We start from the raw sequence: 13,133 nt of genomic DNA, 5'->3' as shown, positions 1-13,133 counted from the left end.
TAAAACAGTGAGTGAGCTAGTAATAAAACAGTGAGTGGGCTAGTAATAAAGCAGTGAGTGGGCTAGTAATAAAGCAGTGAGTGAGCTAGTAATAAAACAGTGAGTGGGCTAGTAATAAAACAGTGAGTGGGCTAGTAATAAAGCAGTGAGTGAGCTAGTAATAAAGCAGTGAGTGGGCTAGTAATAAAGCAGTGAGTGGGCTAGTAATAAAGCAGTGAGTGAGCTAGTAATAAAGCAGTGAGTGGGCTAGTAATAAAACAGTGAGTGGGCTAGTAATAAAACAGTGAGTGGGCTAGTAATAAAGCAGTGAGTGAGCTAGTAATAAAGCAGTGAGTGGGCTAGTAATAAAGCAGTGAGTGAGCTAGTAATAAAGCAGTGAGTGGGCTAGTAATAAAGCAGTGAGTGGGCTAGTAATAAAACAGTGAGTGGACTAGTAATAAAGCAGTGAGTGGGCTAGTAATAAAACAGTGAGTGGGCTAGTAATAAAGCAGTGAGTGGGCTAGTAATAAAACAGTGAGTGGGCTAGTAATAAAGCAGTGAGTGAGCTAGTAATAAAGCAGTGAGTGGGCGAGGTATACAGTTATGAGTGGGTTAACTAAATGGTAGTTACAAATGGAAACGAGTGCAGCAGTGAGTGGGCAATGTCCTGTGAAACAATGATGAGATAAAGTCTAAACTACGTCACGAGCAAAGGTCAAAGATCGAGTAAGGGCAAGGCGTTGCACAACAGCCTTGGTTCTGGTTCAACAAAGGCCAGACACAGCTGTTGCCTGGAGACAGAAGAAACTGTCTTGTATAATTACTGGTTTGCTTTAAGGATTTTTCACATTAACATTATCATAGTTATTATTATTATTATTATTATTATTATTATTATTATTATTATTATTATTATTATCATTATTATTATTGTTATTATTATAATTATTGTTATTATTATTATCATTATTATCATTATTATTATTATCATTATTATTATTATTATTATTATTATTATTATTATTATTATTATTATCATTACTATAATTATTATCATTATTGTTATTATTATTATCATTATCATTATCAATCATCATTATCATCATTATCATTATTATTATCACCATCATCATTATCATTGTTAATATCATCATTATTAATATTCTTGTACTATTGGCACTATTCAGTTCGGGGTCATTTCCAAAATTTTCATGAAAACCAGGAGGCACTTTTCCTCGTTTTAAATCGAGAAGGAAAGATGACAAGTGAGCGATTTCCCAAGCGTGATGTGTCAGGTGTTGGCGAGGTACGGAAGGTGTTGAGGGCGAGAGTGTAAACAATGATGAGACCCTTGCTGGAGGTATGTGTGGAGGGTCGACTCCCGTGAACACTCATGTGTCATTGTTCGGGAAGTTGTCGGTCTTGGACATAGGTATAGGTATAGGACTATCATTATCATTATGATCTATACAGGACCCCTTTTTCTCAAGGGGCTCCTGCAGCTACTAGGCTGTTCTGAAGGTGGGTACTCTCATCATCCTCTTCTCCTCTACATTGTTTTCTCATTTCGGAATACCTTAGCTCCAGACCCTCACCCTCGCCTCCACCAGATAGTGGCCAGACATCCCACCAGCTGCCCCCTCTCAAAACATTTACATCCACTGTATAGACCTCAAAACTAATCCATCCATCGACTCAGTCTTGGGTTCAGAACTTTTCAAGGTAAGAGAAATAAGATCAAAACCTAAGAGAGAAATGTTCCGACACCATAAGTCAATATGGCATGCCACATACCTATTATCCTTCATAGACGAAAAAAGTAGGAAAGAGTAAAATGATATTTCTTGGCATCTTGTTTAGGTCTTGCCTAACGGCTGACGATAACCGCCTCTCACAGCCAGTAAGCAGAAACTGACCTGGGTTTCCCCAGCCACTCATTATTTTACGCCTGATTTATTGCGTCTCGCTAACGGAGTCTGACAGAAGTCAAGACACAACAAAGAATAGTTCTTTTATTGACGAGTGATGCAACTGATGTTTCCAACGTGGTATTTCAAAAGCAAAATATTGATTTGGTTACGTTAACGTGTCTGACGTAAGCATAAAATTATTTATTCATATATATATATATATATATATATATATATATATATATATATATATATATATATATATATATATATATATATATATATATATATAAAGCGCATACTAATCACAGAATCACAGACTACTTTATTGCTTGGAATATAGTTTCGATGCATCACACACCAGCACCATTGGTCCCCCTTACGCACAATATGGTCGAGTGTCAGTATCGCCACACTCACCAGTCTTCACATTAACGATGAAAATACTCTGGTAACTTGGCGCATGACTTGGGCATGATCGCGTTCGACCCCGCTGACGATGACGTGACCTGACCTGACCTTAGTGGATTAAGGACATAACCAGCAGGTTTGTGAGTCTGCTCACTTGTCTGTAGATGTTTGGGTGGTAATTCTACCAACTTCCTTCACAAAATACTCAAATTCAGTTTCTTTTTTACTCAAAAAAGAGTTCAAAACTCTTTTGATCATTCTCATTTTCGTAAGTCCAACCCTCGAAACTATTGCCTTTTTACTTATAACTTAGAAAGATATCAACGTACATCTCAAGTGGACTTCCCTTTCATTGTGGGCGATTGGAATTCACTGTGAAAATCTTGTGGAGGAACTTACCTCTGATTAATACGTGAGTTTTAGTGGTTCGATTTACGACGGACTCCAATTTCGTCTGATGTTCAACAACGTATCTTCAACCGTCGATGTTCCCAAGAATCGGGTCATTTGTTGTGTCTCAGGCGTGACCGAGCGTCTCACATAGTAGCGTCTAACAGAGCTAGCGACTCACAGAACCAGCGTCTTACAGAATTCTGTGTGAGTTAATGTGAATGGTTGTATATAGTGTCAGCCATGTTTTGATATTTTGTTTCTTATATGACTGGAGTCGACTATTTTATCCCTGGTATCATCAGGAATTAATGATTTCATTTTTCTTTCCAGGTAAGTGTGGCCCGGTCGAGAGACTACTCCCTACGTGTATGTAGATCATCCTGTAACACACACACACACACACACACACACACACACACACTGCACAGTCGCCGAGACGGGAGCAACCTCTTTGCAACACTGGTATAAATCAGCGCAGACCAGATGATCTGTAAGTTCCACTCGACAACCTGTAATTGAAGGATTCTCAACCACTTGGTGTGAACCACTGGCCACTTGGTCGCCTGGTTGACAGAAAAAAATATTTACGACACCGGCCGGCTCTTGCGACATCCTTCTTCAAATCGTTGTGCTGTGATTGGGTTGCGACAGGCATTGTACAACGATTAGATTGTGGCGGGAATTAAATGTTGATTGGATCGCGAGAAGGAAGATTCTGTCTCTCTCAGGAGACCTCAGCATTTGCCTTCCACTACGTCATTTCAACAGATCGAGGTCAAAGTGGGTGTGGCCTAGCAATATTTGTTATTCTTGCTTGAACCTGTAAGACAAGTTCAGGGTAAAAATGAGATAATACATTCAGGGAGGTCGTGTGGCCGAGTCTGACGCCTCGGCTGTTCATGTCAGACATCAGTCTATCTCCACTGTTCGTCTTGCTTGCTCTCGCCCAGGTAAACTTATGCAGGTACGAGAGGGGCATCCAGCATGATCTTCTGTCTACCGGGAGGGTAAGTGTGTCGCCCTGGGTTAGTGGCTTCGTCGGCTGCATCGGGCGCTGTTGGGTGAGGAACATATGATGGAGAGAATATTTTCTGTCAGTAAGTTCACGAGATTTCTCTGCTCACACGGGTGACCGTGTCTCAAGAATATCTGCTCAGAAAATATGACTTTTAACTCTACATGAGATTAGCAAGGTCGAGGCATAAACTGCTTAACGCTACTGTGGTATACAGTTTACTGTATCTAGTATATACAGTCTCGCTAGGTGTCTTTCATTATCTATGATAATGATTGAGACATTATACAGAAAATTGTTTGTGAATTACAAACGCAAACAATTTATCAATTAACAAGCATCTCGAAGAATGGATATCTAAGATACTGATTTCCGGGAATATGTTGAGATAATTGACCACATTCATTCAAAGTAAAACTTTTACTTTATCAGATAGTCCTCTGTGGATCCACAAGCATAGATTTATCGGTTTATTTTCATAAATTGTTGGACGTTTACTCACAAAAGTTACTGTCATTCATGTAGCCCTGAAAGCCTACCAGAGGTCGAAATGTATTTGTAAAGTAACCGGAATTCCAATCTTCTCTTTGTATATCTTTGTAATGCACCTGTTGCAAGAAGGGCAAAAGTGCGTATTGTGACCTTCATGAGGTCACACACGACAACCCAGGACCAATGTGGGGCATTTGAAGATGACGAATAACGTCCAGGTGTTTCTCTACCTCGATCAAGATAATATCTTAATTTGAGGACGATGACTTGTGTCCAGATATTCCACGTCATAATTCATCAAACACAGCAATCTGGACTCATCAGTATCGTAAACCTGTGACCCATGGACGTGATGAGTCAACAATTTTGTCAATAGATATGAGTAAAATAACTCGTCCTTTTTCATCAAGATGAATAACTCCGTGATGACGATGGCTCATAATTCTTCAAATACGATAACTTAACTCTTTGATTACCAAGAGTCAACCCTTTAAGCACTTGGGCTTAACCCTTTACATAAAGTGCTTCAACTCTTCGAATGGAGTGACAAACCCTTTCTGTCGGATGGCTTAATCTATTAGTGCTATGATCTCGCCCCTCTGGTCTGTCAGCCTTCTGAAAGCACAGTATATTGTAAGATATCTACACACACACACACACACACACACACACACACACACACAACACACACAATCAACTTTTATCATGACTTGTCCAGCAGCAGTGGCTGCCCTCCTGTACTGGCCGGGGTCAAGCTTGCGTCTGAACACAGTGTACACTTTCTCTTTCCCCGACATTTTGACCAAACCTGTGAGGCTACGATCTACGAAGCTGCTTCACTCGCTTCGTGGGTCTGGACCGTTGTCTGGTCAGTCATTTGTGATGTTTGTTTTCCTTTTTCTTTGTCTTATATTTGGGCTGGTGATGTATATACCATTAGGACGTAATTATTGGTCATAATGGAATGCATTTCCTGCTTGTAGACAGACGTTGTTTGGCTGGTTGTTTGTATATATGTTTTTGTTTGTCTGTGAGCCAGCATCATGGTTGACTTTGAACTATAGGTTGTTTGTTGTCCTTCAACACAGGTCAGCCAAGTATGGGGGACTCATATGTACAGGACATGTGCCTCACTACTGATTTCACATAATGGTAATCATTTGGTTGTTGATAGCTAGATACATTACAATTTATACAGACGAATTTTCTGAAGAAAATCATTTTATCTCTCATGCACCCTTCTCTTTATATATATATATATATATATATATATATATATATATATATATATATATATATATATATATATATATATATGTCGAGTTGAACCCTGAGACAAATTCTAATGTTACCTCCAAAAAAACGGGTCACACCCACTAGCCAGCCTGGTTGGTAGCTGACCAGTCCCCTCAGCCAGCCTCCCCACCCAACATGGGTTGCCTGCATCCATTGCATCACTCGGCCTTCTCGTTTGCTTGTCAGACGACCTCTCCCTCGTGCCAATGACTCTCCCTTTTTAAGGTTCACCCCTTGAGAGAAGAGGTTCACCCCTTGAGAGAAGGGGTCACTCCTTGAGAGAAGAGGTTCACCCCTTGAGAGAAGAGGTTACCCCTTGAGAGAAGGGGTCACTCCTTGAGAGAAGGGGTCACTCCTTGAAAACAAATTTCACAGTAATTGAAGCGAGTCTTCCTCTGTGTTGCATATGTGTATCAAGTGTGTGACGAGTGATCGTCGTGGTGTTCGATGACTAAGTCTGAAGAACAGCTGGGGGAGGTAATGGACATCCAGGTCCTGGTGAAGATAAGGATGAAATCATGATCACTGTGTGATATAGACGAGAATGACGTCATTACTGTTGATCTGATCCTTAAAGGGTGAGGTGAAAAATGAAATCATAGAGAATAAGGCCTTTAAAGTGAGGTTAGTTGATGGTGAGTGATAGAGGTGTGGAAGGTGTTTTCATTTCTTTATCATTTGCAAGAAAAGTCACCCCTAACCCTGGCCCTCTTGACCTATGGCTGAGATAAACCAGTGGTGTCGAAGGTGCAATGATAAGACTACATTATACTCCATGGTATCTCCTTCTTGGAGGAAGTGAACAGCAATCGTCTTCATCACGTCACACATGATCACCACTCATCTTCACTACACCAGTTACCGTCACTCACGTTTTTGATGACCATCACTCATTCTCACGACACTCCTTATGTTCACTATATCACTCATGCATAACTATGATGAACATAACTCATCTCTATTAAATTTCTGCATCTAAGATATTCAAGACCTGGTTCGTCAGAGGTATAGATATCAGTCGTGTGGTTATGAGTGGTGTAATGAAAATATTGTATGATTACTTTATTTACCATCATGTATGTGGGGTACTGGATAAGGTGGCTAACGTATGTATCGTGAGTAATTTATAACGAGACCTGATCTGCTTCATGAATATCAAGGTTTGTGGTCTGATCGCACTGTTGCTGCTTTACGTCTCGGTTGCGACGGTTGGGGAGCATGATGAGCTTCATCTGGGGGAGGAAATGAACGGTACGTATCGTGTGGTGAGGAAGCTTGGTTAAGGAGGGTTTGGCTCCGTGTACGAGGTTGTCCATCTCGGCACGAGAGCGAGTCATGCGCTCAAGATAGAAGCGGCAGACAAGAACACCCTCCAGAGTGAGTACACTATCCTGAAGGACTTAGGAGACCGGAGAGTCAGCGGTGTACCGAGGGCGCACAAGTACTGGAAACTTGGCGACAACAACGCCATGACGGTGGACCTGAAGGGTATCACCCTCAAGTCTCTGGCTAAGAATTTGGGCGGCACCTTGCCCGTGGAAATGATGGCACTCTTCCTGGCCAAGATGTTGGGAATCTTCCGTCAGGTGCACGGCGCTGGCTACACCCACCGCGACGTCAAGCCTCATAACTTCGTTCTGGGCGATCCTCTGGACCCGCTCGACGAAAAACTCTACCTAATTGACTTCGGTTTAGCAAAGAAGTACCGTGACGAGAGCGGCCAACATTTGCCTTACGCTGAGGGAGTCAAAGTGAAGGGAACTTTTGTTTACATGAGCCAGTATACTCACATGGGGATCGAGCCGTCACGGCGGGACGACCTTGAATCCTTGGCTTATACCGCAGCCTCACTCATCAAGGGGAGGCTGCCGTGGTCGCGTCTTGGTCACAAGACAGTCAAGCAGCGACGTAAGTTAGTCGAGCTGAAGGAGACTGTTAGCCCAGCGGAGATTTTTGAAGGTTTTCCGGAGGAATTTCCAAAGTTCTTACAGTATGCTCGTGGCCTGGATTATTACGAAGACCCAGACTACAGTTACTGGCAGCGGGTGTTCTCCGAGCTGGCTGAGCGGGAGGCTTCTAGCAAACGTACAGACTGATTCTAAAAGTAAAAAAATTCCGGCTACTTCTTGAATAAATGAAGTTTTTTTGATAGAATGTGATGAGTTTGGGTATTACTTATTGTATTACTTATTGTTTTCTAAGTTTCCAAGACAATGTTTTGATGATGGGTCAGGAATGCAGCACAGTCTCACAAAGATATGATGGGAGTAAGAGCAGACAGACCCCCGTGGTGTAGCGGTTAGTCTTGCTGACCATGACGCATTCACGTGCGGACCGGAAGTGTATCTAATTAGACACGTTGATTTATATTGTAATCTTTTACCGCGTCAGTGATGACCTATTCCGCTCACCGACCTTTGAACCCACAGTCATGACCCTAACCAATCCTTACCCCAATCCCCTCAATCAGACCCAAGTCTCACTAATCCTCTTCCAGTATAAGAACCGTGAACCCTTAGAAGCCCCACCTTCCATCCCTAATCCCCAGTCCTGCACCCAAGTCCTAATCCTCCAGTCCTCTACTTTCTAAATCCCGATCTTTGACCCCCTCCCCTCGCCCCCCTCCCTTCATCCCGACTGAAACCCTACATCCCTCACAGTAAATCCGTCTTCACAGATAACTCACACTTATACAAATCATGGCTGTGTTCTCTTTATAATGTCACGTTAATAATGGGCAGCAACGTTTATGTTACTATTGATAGAAACATCAAATAGCGTATATGATTATCATTGATCTAGTTCTTATAAGCAGCATGATTTTTATCGACAGACAGCCTGTATTGTGATATCTCTCACAGAAATAGCGTCTAATCTCAAACATATCTGATACACACAAGTCACCCCACTGGGAGACCGTAACTAAAGACGTACTTTGGTATAGATTAGTTAACCCGGGAAGAAAACGGGAGACGAGATGCGCACGCACCTGCTCCGCTCTTTAGCTTAATTACACACTTTCCCTGGGACGTTGGCATTCTTGTTAGCGTTGTAAGGCGTGATGGCAATGAAGATGTGCGTTTTCACTGTTTCATATTTTTTCAGTTAACCCGCTAGGATTAGTCTAAGGTGTAACGGTGTTGTGAAAGTGGCCTTTGACCTAACCTGTAAGGGTCAAGTCAACCGTCATTGGTTTCCATATAAAAGTACGAAGTGAAGGATGGCTGGAGTGATCGGGGCATGCAAGAGGGTGTGTGGCATGCAAGGATAGCGCGAATTAGAGCTGCGGTTGGTGATAATAGGGAACCCGAACCCCATTGGCCAGCTAGACCTGGTCTGCACACATGGCTCTTTACGTCATCAGCATTTCAGTTACCCTCGCCACCTGCTGTTCCCAGACACCTCAGGTGTTGAACAGTGGCGGTATGAAGATATTCCCGTGGCCTCCGGTGTAGTAAGGGAAACTACTCCAGCTGATTGTTGTTGCTGGACCCCAGGCTATGTCGACCTGATGGTCATTGAAAGTCAAAACTACAATTTGGAGACGAGTCGGCTATTCCTCTATTTCATGTGTATATGTTATGAGCTGGTGTGAATGTCCTTGTTCATCTGTCGAGTATTATTGTTTGTCTTTGTTGCAGACGTCAATCCTGGGCTGAAATCTACCGTACTCAGGCAAGGCCCCAGGAACAGAAGCAAAATCGATCTGAAAGTTTTTAAGGCGGTGGAAAACCTGATTTATAAAGAGGAGACACTGCGTAGGTATTCGAAGAAATCGTATGATGAGAGGAACATAAAGGGGATGAAACAGTAATAAAGTAGAACTAGATAAGAGGTGACTGTTATGTATACTGTGATAATGTTTAGGTTAAACTAGTGGCTGAGTTTCAAAGAATAAGAAAGTAAAGTCAGCATTTCTGACACGGAGGGAGTAAGATGGTGGTCGTGCGCGTCCCTTTCACTACCCTAAAGTCAAGACAGTATAGTCATGCGTTCGTCTTTCGTCCGTTCGCCCACCATTCGTCCACTGAGGACCGAAACATACGAACGCACGCGAACAACATTCACGACATGTTTGCCCTCGGCTGTTCTCAAGTCCTACATGATGACCTACGTGGATGGTTTGGACCTCAAACCAGACGAGTCCGACAATGATGGAGAGGACAAGAGAGGGAGAGAAGCACTGCTTCACTTTATTGATCGATAATTTTAGAACGGTTGGCGATAGATATGTGGAAAGGCATCATCAGGAATAATAGCCGTCGGGTTTCAGGTCTTGGCCAAAGATTTCCTTTCAAAAGTTTCCTCCACCTCGTCTGATGGTTTTAGAGGACAGCGATCACGAACGATCACGTCAGTTGTAGGAGGAGAGTTAACACGGCAAGGCTGATGACAAGCACGCCCAGAGGGAGGGCTGACTGCAGGTAGTGAAAGTTGTGTGGATCACAGGGTGAGGTGGCACGTTGACGATGAGGAGTCTCTGGTTCATACTTTGTTAATTAGAACTATTAAATGATTACTTTTGTCCGTCAGGGATTTTGATTACTGCAGATGAACTTATTATCATGAGTTAAAGTAATTTTAATTGATTAATGAGTATCAAGTAACACGTACTAGTACACAGTAAACTGATTTTGTGACAATGTGTACGAATTACTGGACGTAGACCAGTGTAAGGTAAACATAGAGTTACAGAGTGTATCGAGAGTTCACCTCATTAGCTTTATTCCTCCCTCGGGAAGCCTTGGTTACTGAAGGGTGACTCTGTCTGTAGTGATAGTGTTAAAAGCCTGCCTGAGTTGCCTCGGTATAAATGCCTGATAACGATCATCTGTGAAGTGAACTGAAAAGACGGTTATAATGCAGAACACGAATGGAAGTTGATGTAGACGAGAGAGACATATATATAACATCCACATAACAATGAAAAAAGTTAGTTCCGTGCGCTCAGATCCGAGGTCTTTTCAATGCATCTTTTTACAATATATTTGATAATGAAATATATACTTCCAGAGAGAATAAGAAAAAGTATTACATCATAAATGTCAAAGTTTTTGAAGGATAGAAAGTCATGTGTCTTAAACTGAGTTTGATGATGACTATCTCTTCAGCAGATGTAGATGTTGAAGGAGACGAAGGAATGCTACAGAATGGCTTCCCTCGACAGTGAGCCCGACATAGAGGGTTAGGATTGTATACAAAGAGATATAAAGTCGTGTTTTGATGGCTAGGACACCTGGGAAGGTCACTTCGGGGGAGGGAAAGTGATGCAGGGGTAAGGAAGTGTTGCTTTAGAAATCGAGAGTGAAAGTATTACGAGCTGATGACTCGTGTCTTTCCCTCTCTACTAAGGTTCTTGAAGGGGGGTCGTGTTGTTATTCAGCGATTGTGGTCTTGTATACGACGTCTTCCCGTCTCTACTGACGTTCGTAAGGGGGTTCGTGTTGTCTTACCATCTTTCTTTTCCTTTCTTTGTTCAGTTGAGTGATTTACCATGGGTTGCTTCATTGCAGTCGTTGAACTCCTGTCCAAAATGCTTGCAGTCGTTGAACTCCTCGTGAAAATGTTTCCAGTCGTTGAACTCCTCGCTAAAATGCTTGCAGTCGTTGAACTCCTCATGAAAATGTTTCCAGTTGTTGAACTCCTCGCCAAAATGCTTGCAGTCTTTGAGCTCCTCATGAAAATGTTTCCAGTCGTCGAACTCCTCGCTAAAATGCTTGCAGTCGTTGAACTCCTCGTAAAAATGTTTCCAGTCCTTGAACTCCTCGCTAAAATGCTTCTAACTGTTGAACTACTCGCCAAAATGCTTGCGTCTATAGATTTCGATGACAAGCCGGGCGTTGATTTTACATAATGGTCCGTCCGTTGCGGTGCTGTAGGCTGGTAGGGATGTCCGCCCGTGTCTGGGGCGTAGGGTAATACGCTGCATTTGTGTCTGGCGTCTTCAATTTCCCCTTAGGATGGAGGAAGGTGTGATAACCTCGCCTTCTGGTGACGTGGACTGCTGCTGAACTGTCCATGTTCTCTGCAGTGCGTTGAAATATCCTCATTGCTATTGAAAACAGCACTACTATTTTAGTATCCTTACTACTGTTGACAATATGAGAACTAACCTCACTACTGTTGATAGCAGAGATACAATAATGAACTATATCCTCCCTTCACCACATCGTTATAATATTCTGACTACTGTTGACAACAGGAGTACAGGGGGAACCATATATCCCCTTCACCACGTCGTTATGATATTCTCACTAATGGTGACAAGAGTACAGGGGAGCTATATACCCTTCACGACGCCGTTTTGATATCCTCGCTACTGTTAACAACAGGAGCACTACCCTCACTACTGTTGACCACACAGGTACAAGGAACTATGTACCCCCTCCACCACGTCGTTATATTGTCTTAACTACTGTTGACAAGAGGAGCACAGGGGGAACTATGTACCCCTTCAAGAGGCCAATACAATATCCTAACTACTGTTGACAAAAGGAGCACATGGAAAACTATATACCCCTTCTGTACGGTTTTCATATCTTCACTACTGTTGACAACAGGAGCACAGGGGGAACTATATAACCTTCAGTACGAGGTTTTGATATCTTCACTACTGTTGACAACAGGGGAACTATATACCCCTTCAATACGAGGTTTTTATATCTTCACTACTGTTGACAACAGGGGAAAACATCCCCCTTCAGTACGAGGCTTTGATATCTTCACTACTCTTGACAACGGGAGCACAGGGGGAACTATATACCCCTTTAATACGAGGTTTTGATATCTTCACTACTGTTGACAACAGGAGAACTATATACCCCTTCAGTACGAGGTTTTGATATCTTCACTACTGTTGACAACAGGAGCACAGGGGGAACTATATACCCTTCAGTACGAGTTTTTGATATCTTCACTACTGTTGACAACGGTAGCACAGGGGAACTATATACCCCTTCAGTAAGAGGTCTTGATATCTACACCACTGTTGACAACAGGAACAGAGGTGAAACTATATACCCGTTCAGTACGAGGTTTTGATATCTTCACTACTGTTGACAACCGGAGAACAGGTGAACTATATACCCCTTTAGTACGAGGTTTTGATATCTTCACTACTGTTGACAACAGGGGAATTATATACCCCTTCAATACGAGGTTTTGATATCTTCTCTACTGTTGACAACAGGAGCACAGGGGAAACTATATACCCCTTCAGTACGAGTTTTTGATATCTTCACTACTGTTGGCAACGGGAGCACAGGGGAACTATATACCCCTTCAGTACGAGGTTTTGATATCTACACTACTGTTGACAACAGGAGCACAGGGGAAACTATATACCCCTTCAGTACGTTTCGATATCTTCACTACTGTTGACAACAGGAGCACAGGGGAACTATATACATACCCTTCAGTACGAGGTTTTGATATCTTCACTACTGTTGACAACAGGAGCACAGGGGGAACTATATACCCTTCAGTACGAGTTTTTTATATCTTCACTCCTGTTGACAACAGGAGCACAAGGGAACTATATACATACCCCTTCAGTACGAGGTTTTGATATCTTCACAACTGTTGACAACAGGAGCACAGGGGAAATATATAACCCTTTAGTACGAGGTTTTGATATC

At 42.5% G+C, this 13,133-nt stretch overlaps 2 protein-coding genes across 3 annotated transcripts in view; both read left to right on the top strand.

Annotated features, from left to right (window-relative positions):
- Positions 1-13,133, top strand: part of f (espin protein forked) — a 410,656-nt gene that overhangs the window by 189,151 nt on the left and 208,372 nt on the right. The gene's annotated exons all lie outside the window — the stretch shown is intronic.
- Positions 6,563-8,160, top strand: LOC139755770 (casein kinase I-like). Its single transcript, XM_071674393.1, has one exon. It carries the CDS (start codon positions 6,966-6,968, stop codon positions 7,590-7,592), a length of 627 nt encoding a protein of 208 aa, XP_071530494.1. The 5' UTR covers positions 6,563-6,965; the 3' UTR covers positions 7,593-8,160.

This window comes from Panulirus ornatus, chromosome 20 (assembly GCF_036320965.1).
Source record: "Panulirus ornatus isolate Po-2019 chromosome 20, ASM3632096v1, whole genome shotgun sequence".
NCBI lineage: Eukaryota > Metazoa > Arthropoda > Malacostraca > Decapoda > Palinuridae > Panulirus > Panulirus ornatus.
This window is presented reverse-complemented; position numbering and strand designations above follow the sequence as displayed.

What these genes read in the sequence shown, in the direction of transcription:
- LOC139755770 (XM_071674393.1), top strand. Translation starts at nt 6,966, where the DNA reads ATGACGGTGGACCTGAAGGGTATCACCCTCAAGTCTCTGGCTAAGAAT.